General features: G+C 45.0%; 1 protein-coding gene across 8 annotated transcripts in view; it reads right to left on the bottom strand.

The window, feature by feature from the left end:
* The window catches only part of CDKL3 (cyclin dependent kinase like 3), an 85,057-nt gene that overhangs the window by 21,487 nt on the left and 44,095 nt on the right, over nucleotides 1-19,475 (bottom strand). For 7 of the 8 annotated variants that reach the window (XM_029051495.2, XM_029051498.2, XM_029051497.2 and 4 more), the window contains exons 12-13: nucleotides 9,775-9,872; nucleotides 7,209-8,105 (exon numbers count right to left, since the gene is read on the bottom strand). The exons of the other annotated variant lie outside the window; for it this stretch is intronic. In XM_029051495.2, coding sequence (XP_028907328.1) covers nucleotides 8,052-8,105; nucleotides 9,775-9,872 — 152 coding nt within the window. In that variant the 3' untranslated portion in view covers nucleotides 7,209-8,051. Of the gene's footprint in view, nucleotides 1-7,208; nucleotides 8,106-9,774; nucleotides 9,873-19,475 lie in introns of those variants that run through there. 8 annotated transcript variants of the gene reach the window in all.

Genomic DNA, 19,475 nt, shown 5'->3' on the forward strand with positions numbered 1-19,475 from the left:
TTCAGAAGACATGTGAGCAAAAGACAGCCCACCCATGGGGTAGGTGGGCATTGAACCCCCCAGAGGTCACAGATGAGACCCCTGCTGCTCTGACCTGGAGATCCTTGTCCCAGCCTACTCTGGGAGGGAACAGAAAACCCCTTCTCATGCCAGCCGGGGTGGAGAGAGGTAATGCCCACTCACCCTGGATGGTCCTGCATGCTCCACAGCTTTCCATTCATCCCTCACTCCTGCCCTTCCTCTCCCTCTCTTTTTTAATTTATTTGTTAAGAGCCTACCTTGTGCCGGGCACTGTACTAAGCACTGAGGTAGCTACAAACTGATCTGGTTGGACATGGTCCATATTCTGCTGCAGCCACCTGATCCCCAACTCCTCCTTTCTACTTCAGGTTCAAAGAGTGACCCAACAGGGAGGGAAGGAGGCAGGTGAAAAGTTGAGCTCCAACCCCAACTGTTCTTTCTTCTCCTCCCTCTCCTGCCCAGTCCATGGGACCAATTCAGGAGAAACTCTCCCACCACGGTAGTGCCAGCAAGGGACACTGGGAAGGGGAATAGGGAAGGGTTGGTAAGAGCTGGAATTTAATAATATTAATAATTATGGTATCTGTTAAGCACTTACTATGTGCAGAGCACTGTTCCAAGTGCTGGGATAGATACAGAGTAATCAGATTGTCCCACATGGGACTCACATTTTTTAATCCCCATTTTTACAGATGAGGTAACTGAGACACAGAGAAGCAAAGTGACTTGCCCAAAGTCACCGAGAAGTTAAGTGACTTGCCCAAGGTCACACAGCAGACAAGTGGCAGAGCCAAGAGTAGAACCCACAACCTCTGACTCCCAAACCCGGGATCTTTCCACTAAGCCATGCTGCTTCTCACCATGTGCCAGCCACTGTACTAAGCTCTGGGGTAATAAGGGGAAAACTGGGAAGAGGAGGAGAGGAGAGAAGAAAAGGAAAGGGGAGAGGGAGAGAGAGAAAGCAAGTGAGAACTGAACTAACCCCTAGGTTTTGGGGTTTTTTTGTTGTTTTTTCCCTCCTCTGCTTTCTCCTCCACTTGTTTCCCCCCACTTTCTTCTCTTCCCCCCGTTTCCCCCCACTTTCTTCTCTTCCCCCCCTTTCTTCTCTTCCCCCCCTTTCTTCTCTTCCCCCCCTTGCCCCCCACTTTCTTCTCTTCCCCCCACCCCCCACTTCACTACCTCCTCCTCCTCTGCTTAAATCAGCTGTTTGTGAACCAGGCACACATGGGGGCCCATTGATCAATTGAGCCTGGCAAAATCTAATTTTGCCTTTAACAAATTGCTTCCTGGTTGAAGGAAAGCTTGGCCCTTCCCCTGCCTGGAATTCCCTCCCCCTGCTGCTTCCAATCTGCAGCTCTCCAGAAACTCACCTCCAGAAGGTATCCCCTAACAAATGACCCAACACCCCGGTGGTATCACCTCAAAATCCACCCTTAACACCTATGTATATACATATTCACCTAGTCCACATATTTTCTCTCCTTTCCATTCTTTTGTTACTATCACAGTTGGTAAGTAATCTATGTCTGCCCCATCAGATTGCAATCTCCCAGAGGATAGGGACCATGTAATCTCCCACATAATGGGAACTCAATAAATGTTATTTATTGATTGATTAACAATAAAAGTTTGTTAGGCACTCTACTGAGCATAGGAGTGATACAAGATAATCAGTTTGGACAAGGTCCCTGTCACACATGGGGCTCACAGTCTTAATCCCCATTTTACAGTTGAGGTAACTGAGGCCCAGAGAAGCTAAGTGACTTGCTGAAAGTCACACAGCAGCCAAGGGGCAGAGCAGGAATTAGAACCCAGGTCCTTCTGACTCCCAGGCCTGTGCTCTTTCCACTAGACCATGCTGCTTCTCACATGAGGAGTGGGTGAATTCATAGCGGTGCAGGCACTTTGAGATTAGAAGCCAAAGCCACAGTAAATGTTTAAAGCTCTAATGTGTCATCTCCAGGAAGACTGTATGCAAAATAGAGTCGGAATTCCTTGGCAAACACTCTAAGCTACCCCATCTTTCGAGGCAGCCAGGGATCTTTTGATCTAGAACAAGTCTGAAACTGCAACACAAAAATGGAAAAAAATATTTTTGAAGATCAACGCTTGTTTTTTCAGCCACCACCCACAAAACTCTTGGCTTAATGGAATGTTTTGCGCCAAAGGGAATTAATTCTCTGCTTGCGGTCATGATGCTGCACTGAGTGAAGTTTCAGTGGGAGGGGATGAGGTGGGGGTCCCAGACCCATACTCTAGCCACCACAGGGAGCAGCTTCCAATATCCCGGAGCCACATATATCTTTAACAGTTTCCTTTGGGCTTAATAATACTGTCTGTGTGCATCTGCTTGGAAGGGATTTCCATTTCCAAGCATATGCGAACAATTAAAGATAACAAACCAGAGACCCCCTTGTTCAAATATTTATACAATCTTCCATTTCAGCTATTCTTCAAGTCTGGCAAAAACTTTTACTGAAAAGAGATCATGACATTGTATTGAATTAAACCTTCTGTTTTCCTCTCAGAATTCAAGGGAAAAACTTATGAATGCTCATTCCTTCCATTGACATTTTCAAAAATATAACCCCCCAAAATCTGATTTTTAGGGAAATTAATACTCACGAAGGGACCAAATGAACAAATAGAATGATTATTAAGACTGTCTCTCCCATATTTGCATAATAGTGTCATTTCAACTACATAAAGTTATGGTGGACCAAATTGTGATAATTTATGTGTTTTCCCTCACTTTGGCACTTGAAATTCTACAAAGCCGTTCACATTAGGGAAGAGTTATGCTTATTCACTGACCATCAGGTCAATGCCAGACAGAGCAAGCAAGACGAAGATAATGCTTAATTGATCAATTAATTCATTCATTAGTAGTACTACTTGGACATCTACATGGACATTAGAGAAGCAGCATGGCTTAGTGGCAAGAGCACGCGCTTGGGAGTCAGAGGATGTGGGTTCTAGACCCGACTTTGCCACTTCTCTGCTGTGTGACCTTGGGTAAACCACTTAACTTCTCTGTGCCTCAGTTACCTCATCTATAAAAGGGGATTAAGACTGTGAGCCCCACGTGGAACACCCTGATTACCTTGTATCTCTCCCAGTGCTTAGAATGGTGGTTGGCACCTAGTAACTGCTTAACAAATACCATTATTATTATTTTTATGAATAGTAATTATTATTATCTACTCTATGCAGAGCATTGACATGTCCTTGGGAGAGTATAATAATGTTAGTAAGCACAACACTTGCCTTCAAGGAGCTTGAAACCCTAGAAAGGAAAGTAGGTACTCAAATAATTTGCAGATAGGAGAAAAAAGGAAAAGTACATAGCTCACTGTGGCCAGGGAACATGTCTACCAAGTACTTTCCCAAGCGTTTAGTACAATGTTCAGCATTAAATAAGTGCTCAATAAATACACTGATGATAATATGTAAATGCGTGATTGCTTACGTAATAAGCGATGTAAAACGATATGTATAGAGGTGCTACAAGTGGTTGAGAGTAAACAAGTGTGTAGTTGATGCCGACGTGCTGAGGCAGTAGTTAGAGGAAGTAGAGAAAATTAATGGAGAAAGGACTCTGGGAGGAGATGAACTTTCAGAAGGGCTTTGAAGATGGGGAGAGCTGTGGTCTGGTGGATTTGAAGTGGGAGAGAGTTCCAGGAAGAATAACAACAATAGTGATGATGGTATTTGTTAAGTGCTTACCATGTGCCCAGCTCTGTTCTAAGCACTGGAAGAGAAGGTACAAGCGCTTGCTTGGTTAGAGGCAGCAGAAATGAGAACAAGACAGAGTAAGCAGGCCAGCTGGAGAAGAATGAAGACTAAGGACTGGGGTATAACGGGAGAAAGGGATTGACTAAGTAGGAGGGAGAGCGATGACTGAGTGCCTTAATGCCAATTGTCAGTAGCTTCTGCATGATGTGGCCAGGAATGGCTAACTATTTGAGGTTTCTGAGGTGTGAGATTGTGCAAAACAGAATTTATAAAAACGATCTGGCCTGTACCGGGCAGACTGGAGGGAGAGATCAGTGAGGGTTGGGGTGCAGTAGTAAAGACTGGATATGATAATAATAATAATTGTGGTATTGTTCAAGCGCTTACTATGCTCCAGGCATTGCATTAAGCATGGATACAAGCAAATCGGGTTGGACACAGCCCCTGTCCCACACGCCCCACAGCCTCAAACCCCATTTTACAGTTGAGGAAACTGAAATCTGGAGAACTGAAGTGGCTTGCCCAAGGTAACACAGCAGACAAGTGATGGAGTAGGGATTAGAACCCATGACCTTCTCACTCCCAGGCCCGTCCTCTATCTACTACGCCTTGCTGCTTCTCTGGACCAGGGTTTGGATGGAGAGGAGTGGCTCCAGGAAATCTTGGGGAGAAAAGTCTGTCACACTTAATGGCAGATTGAATGTGAGAGCTGAAAAAGGGTACGGCATCAAGGGTAATATCAAGGGTGTGTGGCTAATGACTGAAGTTAAGTTGCTCTGGGAACCCCAAGTCAGTAATAATAGTAATAATGTTGGTATTTGTTAAGTGCTTACTATGTGCAGAGCACTGTTCTAAGCTCTGGGGTAGATACAGGGTAATCAGGTTATTCCATGTGAGGCTCACAGTCTTAATCCCCATTTTGCAGATGAGGTAACTGAGGCACAGAGAAGTTAAGTGACTTGCCCACAATCACACTGCTGACAAGTGGCAGAGCCAGGATTCGAACCCATGACCTCTGACTCCCAAGCCCAGGCTCTTTCCACTGAGCCACATTGCTTTTCCTATCAGTACAGATAGGGATGGAGCAGCAGATGTGCAAGACAGAGCTTTCCATGTGCAAGCCTCTTGGATTGGGCGAACTCAAGCCTGATGCAGGATGCTCAGTGCTCTTGGTGGCCCTGGTGGCCCTGCTCTTCTTTCCTCTCTATCACAATACACAGACTCTTACCTGGATTCTAGACTTCCCTGTTCAATCAATTCTGGCCATTTCTATAGTTAGTGAAACCATTCATTAACTAACTATTATTCACTAACTACCATTCATTTACTACCAAAGCTACTATTTAAATTAATAGTAGCAGAGTTGCCTAGTGGAGGGAGCCCATGCCTAGGAGTCAGAAGGACCTGGGTTCTAATCCCAGCTGTGGGACCTTGGGCAGTCACTTAACTTCTCTGTGCTTTAATTACCTCATCTGTAAAATGGGGATTAAGAGTGTGAGCCCCACATGGGACTGTATCCAACCTGACTAGCTTGTATCTATCCCCAGTACAGTGTTCAGTGCTTAGAACAGTACTTGGCACTTGGTAAGCAATAAACATAACATCATTATTATTAACCCAGTGTTTAGTGCAGTGCCTGGCACTTAGTAAGCACTTAAATACCATTTAATAAAATTAGTTGCTCCACTCACAGGTGATCTTGGAATGAAGAAGAACCAGGTGATATAAATTCATTAAATACAATGACTAATCCTTAGGCTATGAATACCATGGACAATTCAGCCCAAGTAGAAATGCAGCCATTTCTTTAAAAAATGGCATTTGTTAAGCCATTATGTGCCATTACTATGTGCCATGAATTGTACTAAGTGCTGGATTAGGTACAAGCTAATCAGGTTTGATACAATCCATGTCCCACATGGGGCTCACAGTTTTAATCTCTATTTTACAGATGAGGTAACTGAGGCACTGAGAAGTTAAATAACTTGCCCAAGGTCCCAAAGTGCATTTGTACTGAAATTTGATAAATTGGGACTTGACATAGAATTTTGACTGATGTTGATGATGGGTGGAATATGGGAAAAAGGGGAAGGATCAAAGGTGGATGAATTTTACTTTGAAGGGCAATGATAAATCATGGCAAGTGCACCAAGAGCCAAGGAAGAAAAGGCAAATCAAACCAGAGTTCATTATTCCAAACAGATTCTCACGGGATCTAATTGGCATAGTCAGACACCATCTCGAAAACCATTAAGCTTCAGAAAATGGGGCAGTCCTGGGTTTCTAGGGTGATTTTCTTCACAGAAACCCCTAATATAGATCCTTAAAGTCACCAGCCCTTCCCCTCGTCCCGCCTGCCTCCTACCTCATCTCTCTACTCTCCTAATACAACCCAGCCCACACACTTCATTCCTCTAATGCTAATCTTCTCACTGTACCTCTAGCTCATTTCACCACCAACTTCCTGCCCACATCCTGTCCCTCACCTAGAATGCTTTCCCTCCTCATATCTGACAATTACTCTCCCCCCACCTTAGAAGTCTTATTAGAAGCACATCTCCTCCAAGAGGCCTTTCCTAAGTCCTCTTTTCCTTTTCAACTCCTTCTGCATTGCCCTTTATTCATTACCCTCCTCCTAGCCCCCCAATACTTATGTACATATCCGTAACATTTATTTATATTAACGTCTGTCTTCCCCTCTAGCCTGCAAGTTCACTGTGGGCAGGGCATGTGTCTGTTATATTGTTATATTGTACTCTCCCCAGCGCTTAGTACAGTGCTGTGCACACAGTAAGCACTCAATAAATACGATTCATTGACTATTAGTCTAGAGAGATTAGGGAGCAGTGAAATATGTTGGGAAATGGATACCTGCATTAAAATGACATTGGAAGAGCATAGTCATGGTAAATCTTTTTAGTCATTTGTCACTTTTCAGTACTGAACACCAGAACAATTGTAATCACCATAATGATAATTAATGATCTTGAATAAAATAATTGGACCAGGGGATGCCGGAGCTACTGTATCTTTCGGGTAGAATGGATGCTTGCTCAGGACACCCCTGCCTCCAGGAGACTCATCTCTGGTTGTCAGAGGTGCCATGGAAGTCCAGTAGCAGCCCCACCTCCAATTTCCATCTTATTGTCACTGTTACCCATGGAGTAAGCCCCAAATAACCCTGTTGGTGTTGGGGACAGATGATTGAGAATGCAGATAGAAGTTCATCCACATTTCAGAGAGTGCCAGTGGGGAGAAAACTGGGGCCAGGAAACTTCCTGATTTCCCCTGATGGGACCATCTCCTCTCGATCGGGTCCTCGGTCACATTTCAGGGACCCTGAACTTCCTGGGCTGGAGCAGAATTGGCCTTTTGGAGTTAGTTGCTTGAGTGCCTGGGGCTGAAACCAGACACAGGTTGTGAACATTAGAGGTAACCGTGATAAATACATAAACAGCCAAAGAGAAAACGATTTTATTGTTTCATTTCATAGCATCCAATCACGGGAACTTTTAGGAGGGAGAAAGAAAAACAGATAACATTTTACCCATGGAAAGAAAATGTTGGTTAAATGCGGTGGAGATCTTTCTAGCTCACACCGCCTTCATTTTTCAGGGGAGAAAAAGGAAAAAAAAGATAAAACCTATTCTTCAAATTCCTCTCATCCTAAAGACCTTGTCTCTGTTCATGCTAAAAACCAAGCTTATGTGCTTCAGAGACTTCTGCTGGATCCCTCCTGAATTGCTTGGAGATTCTGAAAGGATGTGTGAGCTGAGGAGTGTGGCCAGAACAAGGACCACGCTCCACCCATCACGGACAAAGAGTTGTTTTGTTCGCTATATATTTCCACTTATGAATGGGCACTGCCACCCTGTCACCTTTATTGTTTGCTCAGCAATGTTGCATGGTTCCAGAACTTCTTAAGACAAAACTTTCCTCAGGGACATTACCTTCCGCAGTCTTAAAGACCTGAACCAAACCCAAGGGTGGTCACTAATTAGAACTAGTTAAGAAAAGTGGAACAGATCCACTTCTGAACCATAATAAAGGCTGCAGTTTTGATAGACTGCACCTTTCCGGCACTTTTCTTAAATTAATGTTCAAATTAGACAAAGTGTGAATCGTTTTAAATGTTAACTACTTTAGGTAAAATACAATTAGTTATAAAAGATTATAAAAGATGTCGCAGAATTTTCCAGGCCTCAAAGCTGTATGTAGGTGAAATAATGAGAAAGGATTTTTAAATATCTCTACAATGCCTCTGGGGTTCCCAGAGATTCCAGAAACTGCACTTTCTACTCTTCATCTGGTATGTTCAGCTTCCTTTCAGTTTGTGTATTTCCTGAATTCTATAAAGCAAACAGAAAGAGAAAGTCAAATGAGAAAACCTGCTCCTTTGGCCCAGGTGATACAGCTAAACGTTGGCTCCTTTGCTCTAGGGCCCATATGGCTGAGAAAATAGGGCCTCCTCACCAAAATCAAATATGGCAGATCTGGCCCGGCTGCTTTATAGAGAGGAAACCTGAGGGTCAGTGGGGGTACATGACTAACCAGTCACCTGACAGGGTCTGCGTGAGCCAACAAAATGGCAGATTGGGCACATGACATGAAACCTCGCTATGGTTGAGCATTAATGAGACAGGTCAGGACTAGTTAGCAAACGGTGGGATAGAGCGGGGACTTGCTTCTCGGACTTTGTGCTGGAAGGGTTGGAAAGGTTTAAGCTGAGATGGGGCTGCAGTGGCAGGAGCCGGAAATAAATGTGGTGTTGGGAGTAACCTCTCCCCACCCCCCACTACCTTCTCCCCTCCAACACTGCTGAGGAAAGACTGGGGGTACCCTCAGCCAGCTTGTGTTTCGTCATCCAGGGGTCCTAGATTTGCCCCCCCTTGGCTAGTGAGAGTGTGTCTTCATGCCTGCTTCCTCAATTGAGAAGGTCTTCTCAGGATGTTGCTGGGTCTTCACCCCACCCCATAGTCCCACTCCCTTGGAGAACTCATTCACCCCCAAAGCTTCAACTACCATGTCTACCTACGCTTATGTGGATGTTTCTCAAATCTACCTCTCCAGTCCTGAACTATCTTTAATTCAACTGTATTTCATTCAGTCGTATTTATTGAGCGCTTACTGTGGGGAAAGCACTGTATTAAGCACTTAGTTCTCTGCAGTTTCATCTTTCCTCCTGCCTTTAGGTCATCTCTACTTAGATGTCATGGTTAGACCTCAAGCTTAACATGTCCAAAACAGAACTCCCCAACTTCCTATCCAAACCCTGTCCTCCCAGTATCTTTCCCATTCCTGTAGACAACAGTACTATCTTCTCTGATTCATAAGCCTGCCCTGGAACACCCTCTCTCCTCATATCTGACAGTCAATTACTCTCCCCACCTTCAAAGCCTTATTGAAGGTATATCTCCTCCAAGAGGCCTTCCCTGACTAAGCCTTGTTTTCATGGTCATTTTCACTTGCAAAGTTCTTAATAAAACAGTTCAAGGAAATGCCCATGGATCTCAAGTGGAAAAAACCCCACAAAACCTCTAAGGTGTGAATCCAAGTGAAGAGACTGAAAACAGAACATTGCAGATTATTGGTCATTTATTTTGTGGGGTGCTTTCTGCTATCACTTATCTGAGTGATACGTATACATATATTTGTATATGATATGTATACAAATCATATTTGATATTAAATTCTTAAAATTATTCTTCCGAGATTCGAAGTGCATATATGTATTTTTGCTTTGGGTATTATGTATGTTCTGAGTCGGTATAATAACTCTTCAGTTATAATTAGGTTGGTAATTGCTGCCCACTACTAGAACTATAATTAGGCTTCTAAATGAATCCACTGGTAATTTATTGATCTCAGAAAATGTAGACGAGTTCCTGGTTTTCAGAGAGGCATAATTTTTGGATTTTTAACCAGTTTTTCAAGTGGGACTGATTAAATTGCAGAACTGAATCATTAGATTTCAACAAAACCTCATTATCAACAAATAAATTCTCAGCACTTTTTTACCTCTTGTTTTTCTTGATTCTGATCCACATTAAGTAAAGTTGGTATTTTAGCTATATCTGATTTCTTCAGCTCCCGTTTCAGCACCTTTATCTGTTTAGCTTAACAGAAAGACAGACCAATTACTCTTTATTACTTTATTTTCTTTCTCAGAGATTTTATTAGGGGCTTTATAGGGGCATGAAAAAGCCCCTTCACTTTCAGTTTTTCAGTTTATGTCAATCACTGCTGAAAAGAACTGGAAACAAAGTTCTGAATCCTGAGGTAAAATATACTAAAGATAGGAGATTTTTTTTTTTACCAGAAACAGTCCCAAGAGCCTTTAACAGCCTGCTCTCCATTTTATTTCTGTGTGTGATTCCTACATTGGTAGGAAAAGAACCAAATAAATCAGCCTGACTTTGTCTCAAGCAGTTACATGGGCACACTCCACAACCTTAAGAAGGCTGAGAACCTGTGCTTACTCTGGACCAGGGCCTGGAGGCTGTAGTCACTCCAGACCGGGGATCGGAAGATGTGGTCACTCGGGACAAGGGATTGGAAAGCTGTGGTTACACCAGGCTAGGCCAGGAACAGTGGTTTCTTGGGATCAAGGACAGGGTGCTACAGGCCTTCACTTTGACAGCCCTCACCCCTCTCTCTGCTCCCCATCTCCCTTCCCCACTTCTCTCACCATTATCCCAAACCGCCCCTCCCCAGCATTGCAACCTGTCAGCTCACTCCCATCCAATCCATCTCAACAGTCAGAGGACCTGGGTTCTAATCCCGGCTCTGCCGTGTGACTTTGGGCAAGACACAACTTCTCTGTGCCTCAGTCATCTCATCTGTAAAATGGGCATTTAGACTGTGAGCCTCAAGAGGGACATGGACTGTATCCAACCTGATTAGCTTGAATCTTTAGTTCAGTTTAGTTCTGGCATATAGTAAGTGCTAAACAAACACCATTTAAAAAAAGATAAAAACCCTTCAAGCTATTCCCTTTCCCATCCTCTCCTTCCTCCTCACCCCACAACCCTGTCTAAATGCAAGCTGTGGACACCCTACTCCACTGTGGGGAAACTCTCCTTCCTCCTTAACTGGGTCTCTGACTCAACCACTCTTCCTCCTTACCATCCCTGGGACCAGGCCCCCCTTAGATGATCTAAACTCCGCTGCTGCCCTCTCCCAATCACCTTCTCCCTCTCCCTCCCATCTCCCAGAAGTAGGGGGAGATGTCCTACTTCTCACCCTCCAATGTTGCTTCTGTACCATCCCTAGGCCTCCACCGTTTGCCTTCTCTCCTTATGAAACCTATGTCATCTGCCACTACCACCCACTTGCATGAGTAGTTATAGCCACCTGTCACCTTCTCTCCCTCCCAGCCCCTCCTCCAATGCTCTTCATGAATTTGACATCTTTCTCCCCTTCCGTCTCTCCTGCTTCTCCCTTCCACTGCTGCTTGGGATGGTCGGGGCGGGGCAGGGGGGAGGGTGTCAACATCCATGTAGATGTTCCTGATGAGCCTCCGGGCACCCGCTTCTTCCCTTCAATTCCACTGACCTCCTGCCCCATCTCATCTCATTCACTCATCAACTTGGGCAGATGCTGATTTTCATCACTCATCATGTGCCATCTCTAACCTCATCAATTCTGAAATCCCTCTCTCCACCCACAACCTTATAATAATCATAGTATGCAATGTGCACTTACCATGTGCCACGCACTGAGCTCAGCCCTGGGGTGGATTCAAATTAATCACATACATGTTGCCCCTGTGACACATAGGCTCACTTAAGTGGGAGGGAGAACAGATATTTTAAGCCCATTTTAGAGATGAGGAAACTGAGGCACAGAGAGGTTAAGTGCCTCACCCAAGGTCACGCAGCAGTCGAGTGGCAAAGCCAGGACTAGAAACTGGGTCTACCCCATCCCAGGCTGCTTCCCCTATACCATGCTGTCTCTCCTGCTTTCCCCTAACTTGATTTCTCGCCCCCATCGCACTCCCAGTAAAACCGTCTCCTCTCTACCAACAGAGACCATCAATCTCTAGATTCTCTCCACTTCTCCAGGGCCATCATGCCCCATTTGAATTCTCTGCCCAATTCTCTCGATGCACAAATCCACTCTTTCAACTTTTCCCTCTCTGCCAAACTCAATCCTCTAGCCCATCCTGTCTCTCTGTCTACCTCACTCCACCAATCAAACAGTCAATCAGATTTATTGAGCACTTACTGTGTAGACCACTGTGCTAAGCACTCGGAACAGTACACTGTAACAGAGTTGGGAGACTCGTTCCCTGCCCACAATAAGCTTACAGTCAAGAGGGGGAGACAGACACTGATGTGAATAAATACATAAAATTTCAGATATGCGCACAAGTGCTGTTGGACTGAGGGAGGGGTGAAAATAGGATGAAAATCTAAGTGCAAGAGTAATACTGAAGGGAGTGGGAGAAGAGAAAATGCGGGCATCGTTGGGGAAGACCTCCTGGAGGAGATGTGCCTTCAATAAGGTTTTGAAGATGGGGAGAGTGATCATCTAGAGGATAAGAAGAAGGATAGCGTTCCAGGTCAGAGACAGGCCATGAGTGAGAAGTTGATGGTGAGAAAGATGAGTTAATGATACAGATTAGAGGAGTGAAGTGAGTGTTCTGGGTTGTTGCAGGAAATCAGGGAGGTAAGGTAGAAGGGGGCAAGAAGGGGAAGGGAGTGCTTTAAAGCCTAAGGTCAGGAGTTTCTGTTTGATGCGGAGGGGGATAGGCAACCATCGGAGGTTCTTGAGGAGTGGGGAAACATGGACTGAACATTTCTTTAGAAAAATCACCAGGCAGCAGAGAAAAGAATGGACTAGAGTGGGGCGAGACCCGAGGCAGGGAGGTCAGCAAGAAGGCAGATGCAGTAGTGGAGGAGGGATAGGATAAGTGCTTGGTAGCAGTTTTAATTCTTTTCTCACATTCCTTCTCTCTTATTCAATCCCTTCACTGATCCTTGGGGCTTCATTATTCACAAAGGTGTTCCTGACGACCCTTCTGCTGCCCGCTTTCTATCACTCCTCAACTTCTCTGATCTCCTGCTCCACCCCACCTCCCCCACTCACCAACTTGGACACACAAACACTCAATCTCATCATCTCTAGTCACTGTACACCAACTCTGAAATCATTTTATCTGACCACAACCTCCTCACCTGCCTTCTCTCCTGCATACCTCCTCCCTGCAAATCTGTCCTATTTCTCTTCAGAGACCTCCAATATTTTGACCCCATCCAATTTCTCAAGTTATCATACCATTTAGCCTCCATTCTCAAGCTCTCTTCTCTTCATGAGCAAATTGACACCCTCAACACCATTCTCCCTACTAAACACATTCATTCCCCTATCCCTTTGTCAATCTCGTACCACTAACCCACAGCCCTGGATCACCTCCACAGTCCACTTCTTTCACTCCTGGGCACGAGCTGCAGAGCACCACTGGCAGAAATCTCAATATCAGGCCAATTTCATCCACCTTAAGTTCATGCTTGCATAATTTAATTCTGTCCTCTCCTGTGCCCAGCAAAAATATTTCTTCATCCTTACTGACTCCCATGCCCATTGCTCTCACCAGCTGTTCCAGATGTTTGACTTCCCTTCTCAAACCCCCTGTCCTCTTGCCTCCTCTATCTCTTGCCCCTAATGATCTGGCCCACCTAGTTTAGAGAAAATTAAAATTATCAGGCATGATCTCCCTAAAATCTACCCTGCTCCTCTCCAGTCCCTCCCTCCTCCTGTCCCTTATTCAACTCTCCCATCTTTCCCAGGAGTATCTCAAGAGATGATCTCCTGCCTTCTCTCAAAATCCACCCCCTCCACCTGAGCATCTGACCCCACCCATTTGCACCTTATCAATTCACCTGCCTCTCTTTTTTTCCCTTCCTGACCTCCATCTTCAAATGTTCACTCTCCAATGACTTCTTCCCCACTGCTTTCAAACATGCTCACATCTCCCCTATCGTACAAAAGCCTTCCCTTAACCCCACAGCTCCCTCCAGTTATCACTTCATCTCCCTTCTACCACTCCTTTCCAAACTCCTCTAGAGAGTTGTCTACATACGCTGTTTTCGGTTTTCTCTTCGGCCCCCTCCAATTGGGCTTCCGCCCCTTCACTCCCTAGAAGCTGCCCTCTCAAAGACCACAAATGATTTCTTTGTTGCCCATTTCAACTGACTCTACTCCATCCTAATCCTACTCGACCTCTTGGCTGTCTTCGACACTGTGGCCCACCCCTTTCTGCCAGAAACATTATCCAACCTTGGCTTCACTGACAATATCCTCTCCTGGTTCTCTTCCATCTCTCCGGCAACTCAGTCTCTTTCATGGGCTCCTCCTCTGCCTCCCATCCCTACCTGTGGGAGCCCCTCAAGGTTCAGTTCTGGGTCCCCTTCTATTCTCCATATACTTCCACTTCCTTGGAGAACTCATTCACAATTATGGCTTCAACTACCACCTCTATGAGGATGATTCCCAAATCTACATCTCCAGCCCTGATCTCTCTCTCTCCCTGCAGTTTTGCATTTCCTCCTGCCTTCAAGACATCTCTACTTGAATGTCCTGCCACCACCCCAGTCTTAACATGTCCAAAACAGAACTCCTTGTCTTCCCACCCAAACCCTTCCCTCCACTGAGTTTGTCATCACTGTAGACAGCACCACCATCCTTCCTGTCTCAAAAGCCATAACCTTGGTGTTAACCATGACTCATCTCTCTCATTCAGCCCACATATTCAGTCTATCACTAAATCTTGTCAGATCAACCTTCACAACAGCACTAAAATCCACCCTTTTCCTCTTTATCCAAACTGCTCCCTTGTTAATCCAACCATTTTTCCTATCAGTCTTCTTGCTGACCTCCCTGCCTCCTGTTTCTCCCAACTCCAGTCCATTCTACATTCTGTGCCCAGATCATGTTTCTACAAAAACATTCAGTCCTTGTTTCCCCACTCCTCAAGAACCTCCAGTGGTTGCCCATTCACCTCTGCAAAAAACAGAAACTCCCTGTCATAGGCTTGAAAGCACTCAATCACCTTGCCCCCTCCTATCTCAATCAATCATTCGATCAATAATATTTATTGAGTGCTTATAATATTTATTGAGTGTTTACTGTGTGCAGGGCACACACGTGGCAGAATACAACACAATATAACAAATACACACCCTGCCCACAATGAGCTTACAGTCTAGAGGACTCACCTCGCTGCTTTCCTACTACAACCCAGCTTCAACAATTCACTCCTCTAATGCCAGCCTATTCACTCTTGCGAGACAGGGAGGATGGTGGTGCTGTCTATGGTGATGGGAGAGTCAGCGGGAGGACAGGGTTTGGATGGGAATATGAGGAGCTCTGTTCTGGACATGCTAAGTTTGAGGTGTTGGGGAGACACCCATGATAGAGATGTCCCGAAGTCAGGGGGAAATAGGAGACTGCAGAGAAGGAGAGAGATCAGGGCTGGAGAGGGAGATTTGGGAATCATCCACATAGAGATGGTAGTTGAAGTCGTGGAAATGAATGAAGTTTCCAAGGGAGAGGGTATAGATGGAGAACAGAAGGGGACCAAGAACTGATTGAGCCTTGAGAGACTCCCACAGTTAGGGGGTTCGAGGCACAGGAGGAGCCATGGGTTCTAATTCCGGCTCTACAACTTGCCTGCTTTGTGACAAGCAAGAAAGCCACTTTAAATTCTCTGTGTCTCAGTTCCCACATCTGAAAAAAGAGAATTAAAATTGTGAGCCCCATGTGGGACGTGAACTGTGTCCAACATGATTATCTTGTATCACTCCCAGTGCTTAATACAGTACGTGGCATACAGTAAGGGTTAAACAAGTACCATTAAAAAAAAGAACCCGCGAAAGAGACTGAGAGTAAACGGCCAGAGAGATAGGAGAAGTCACAGGAGAGGACAGTGTCAGTGAGGAGGGGATGGTAGATAGTGTCAAAGACAGTTGAGCAGTCAAGGAGGATTAGGATGGAGTATGCTTATTGTGGGCAGGGAACGTGTCTACCAACTCTGTTATACTGTACTCTCCCAAGAGCTTAGTACAGTACTCTGCACACAGTACGTACTCAATAAGTACAATTGACTGATAGGGACCTTGGATCCAGACCTGGATCATATCTATAGTGCATGGCCTTCAGTGGAGAAGCAGCATGGTGTAGTGAATAGACTACCCCTCCCCCCCATCTAGATTATGAGCCCACTGTGGGCAGGGATTGTCTCTCTTTATTGCTGTATTGTACTTCCCAAGTGCTTAGTACAGTGCTCTGCAAAGTAACTGCTCAGTAAAAATGACTGAATGAATGAATGCATGGAGCACAGGCCTCTGAGTCAGAAGGTCATGGGTTCCAATCCCAGCTCAGCCACTTGTGTGTTGTGTGACCTTGAGCAAGTCACTTCACTTTTCTGGGCCTCAGTTACCTCATTGGTAAAATGGGGATTAAGACTGTGAGCCCCATGAGGGACAGGGACTGTGTGCAACCCGATTTGCTTGTATCCACCCCAGCGCTTAGCACAGTGCCTCGCACATACTAAGTACTTAAATACCATAATTATCATTATCATTATTATTATTATTACACCCATACTCTGGAGCACTATTGCCAGAAATCCAGGCAATAAGCCAAATTTGGTCGTCTCAAATTCTTCCTGACTTGCTACACTCTACCCTTTCTCTGGCTCATCAATTTCCATGCCCATTTTCCCCCATCAGTTATTCCAGGCCTTTAACTCTCTCCTGAGATTCCCAGTGACCAAACCTCCCCTCTCTTGCCTCTGTTGACTTGCCAATTATGGTAACAAAATCGAAACCGTTAGGCCTAAATTCTCCCAAATCTCCCTCACCTTCTCAGCTCCCTCTCAAGCCAAGATTCACTCGCTCATCCTTTTCAACCATCTTTCAAGAGATCTCTCACCTGCTTTTAAAATCTACTCCTTTCATCTGTAACTCCAACCCCATCCTCTCTAAAAACCCCTGTACCTATTATTCTTCTCCCCAAGACCTCCCTCTCCAACTGCTCACTCTGATGGCTTCTTTCTGCCTGTCTTCAAATTTGCCTTCATCCCCTAACTTCAAAACCTTTTTCTGGACCTTTCTGCAAAGTCCAGCTATCACCCGACCTCCCTCATCCCTTTCCTACCCAAAGTCCTCGAACAGGTTGTGTACGCAGCTCCATCCGCTCCCTGTCCTTCGACATCCTTCTTTGACCTTTTACCAATGTTTCCTCCCCACTTCACTCCACTGAGACTCCTGTCTCCAAGGGCTCCGATGACACTCTTCTTGCCAAATCTAACAGGCTGTTCTTCTTCCTAATCCTCCTTGACATTTCAACTGCTGTTACCACTGAGGACCACTCCTGCCTCCTGGAAATACTATCTAATCTTGGTTTTTATGAAAGAGTTTTTCCAAGTTCTCACCGTCCCTCTCAGTCTCTTTGCCTACTGTTTCACTCCTTAACAACAATGATAACAATACTAATAATTACCAATTTAATATTCCCAACCTACTCACTGTACCTTACTCTTGTCTCTCCAAACTCCAACCTCTTTCTCACACTGCTCCTTCTGGCTGGAATTCCCTCTCCCTTCACATCCCTCTAGACTGTAAGCTCATTGTGGGAAGGGAACATGTCTACCAACTCAGTTTTATTGTACATCCTCCCGCGGTCCTGGAATGCCCTCCCTCTTCACCTCAGACAGTCTAATTCTCTTCCCCTCTTCAAATCCCTACTTAAAACTCACTTCCTCCAAGAGGTCTTCCCAGACTGAGCTCCCCCATTTTTCCCTCTGCTCCCTCTACCCCCCCCTTCACCTCTCCGCAGCTAAACCCTCTTCTCCCCGCTTTCTCTCTCCTCCTCCCCCTCTCCCGTCCCACCCCCTCAGCACTGTACTCATCCGCTCGACTGTATATATCTTTATCACCCTATTTATTTTGTTTATTTTGTTTAATGAGATGTACATCACCCTGATTCTATTTAGTTACCATTGTTTTTATGAGATGTTCTTCCCCTTGACTCTATTTATTGCCATCGTTCTTGTTCTTGTCTGCCTGTCTCCCCCGATTAGACTGTAAGCCCCTCAAATGGCAGGAACTGTCTCTGTTGCCGACTTGCACATTCCAAGTGCTTAGTACAGTGCTCTGCACATAGTAAGCGCTCAATAAATACTACTGAATGAATGAATACTCTCCCAAGCACTCAGTACAGTGCTCTGCACACAGTAAGCACTCAGTGAAGCAGTGTGGCCTAGTGAATAGAGCAGGAGCCTGGGAGTCAGAAGGATCTGGTTTCTAATCCCGCTTCCACTACTTGTCTGCTGTGTGACCTTAGGCAAGTCACTTAACTTCTCTGTACCTCAATTAACTCATCTGTAAGGCGGGGATTAAGACTGTGAGCTCTATGTGGGACAAGGACTGTGTTCAATCTGATTCATTTGCATCTACTCCTGTGCTTAGAACGCAGCTTGATAAACGGTAAGTGCTTAACAGATACTGTAAAAAAATAAATACAGTTGATTGATCTGTCAGGCAACCATTCCTCCTGGCCTCTAAGCCCTTCTGAAATCAGTTCTCTTTTTCAGGAGCCCTTCCTTAAATGATTTTTAATCTCTCCATTTTATATCACCAGCTGCCATTTCAGCACCTCTTTGCCATCTAAGCACTTTAGAATTCCCAGTCTCCCCTAGCACTTAGGTACAAATCTTTACGCACTATTATTTCCTCTTATCTGAAATTTACTTTGATGTCTCTCCCTTTCTCACTAGATTGTAAGCACTTGGAGGGCGGGAATGATTTCTACTAAGTCTACGGGATTCTCCCAAGAAAACAGTCCTCTGCACAGAGTAGTTGCTTAATCAGAGCTATGAATCAGCACCCTTCCTAGCTGAGCGAAGCTCTGAGAACCTCGTCCGTTTCCACGGCGTCACCCATGGTCACCGTTCTCTATATGCCCTCTGCCTGAGAGGCCATGAGGGATTTAAGCTGCACCAGTACCTGTTCTCCCTCCTAATTAGAGTTTGACAGGAACTGCAGCTGACCTAATTAATTCAAATCCATCCTAGTGCTTAGAACAGAGCTTGATGCTTCATCAGCACTTAACAAACATCATCATCATCATTATTATTGCTAATAATAATTGCTATTATTTTCATTATCATCAGCCCATGGCTGTTACACATTTTAGAGCCCTGGGAAGATCTGGTTTTAACTGGCCCCTGAATAACCTATGAGGCAGCACCCACATGCCCCTGCTGGTCTTCCTTCCCCGCAGGCTGGTTGGACGCTGAGATTGGTCTTTCATGTTGCTTTTGTATTTATATCTTTTTGTCTTTCTTATCGTGTCCATCATCAAATCCCTCCACATCTTATTTTTAGACTGGGGACACTTGAAGGATCAGGGACCACATCTGTTTCTCACCTGGCTAATTTTTCTCAGCTCTCCGTGCCATGCTCTAGACTGTAAACTGATCCTCTAGAATGTAAGCTCACTATAGGCAGGGAATGTGTCTGTTTATTGTTATTAATAATAATAATATTTGTTAAGCAATTACTATATTCCAAGCCCTGTTCTAAGCACTGGGGTAGATACAAGGTGATCAGGTTGTCCCATGTGGGGCTCACAGTCTTAATCCCCATTTTACAGATAAGGTAACTGAAGCAGTTAGGTGACAGCCCAAAGTCACAGAGCTGACAAGTGGAGGA

Source organism: Ornithorhynchus anatinus, chromosome X1 (assembly GCF_004115215.2).
Source record: "Ornithorhynchus anatinus isolate Pmale09 chromosome X1, mOrnAna1.pri.v4, whole genome shotgun sequence".
In the NCBI taxonomy this organism is placed as follows: Eukaryota; Metazoa; Chordata; class Mammalia; order Monotremata; family Ornithorhynchidae; genus Ornithorhynchus; species Ornithorhynchus anatinus.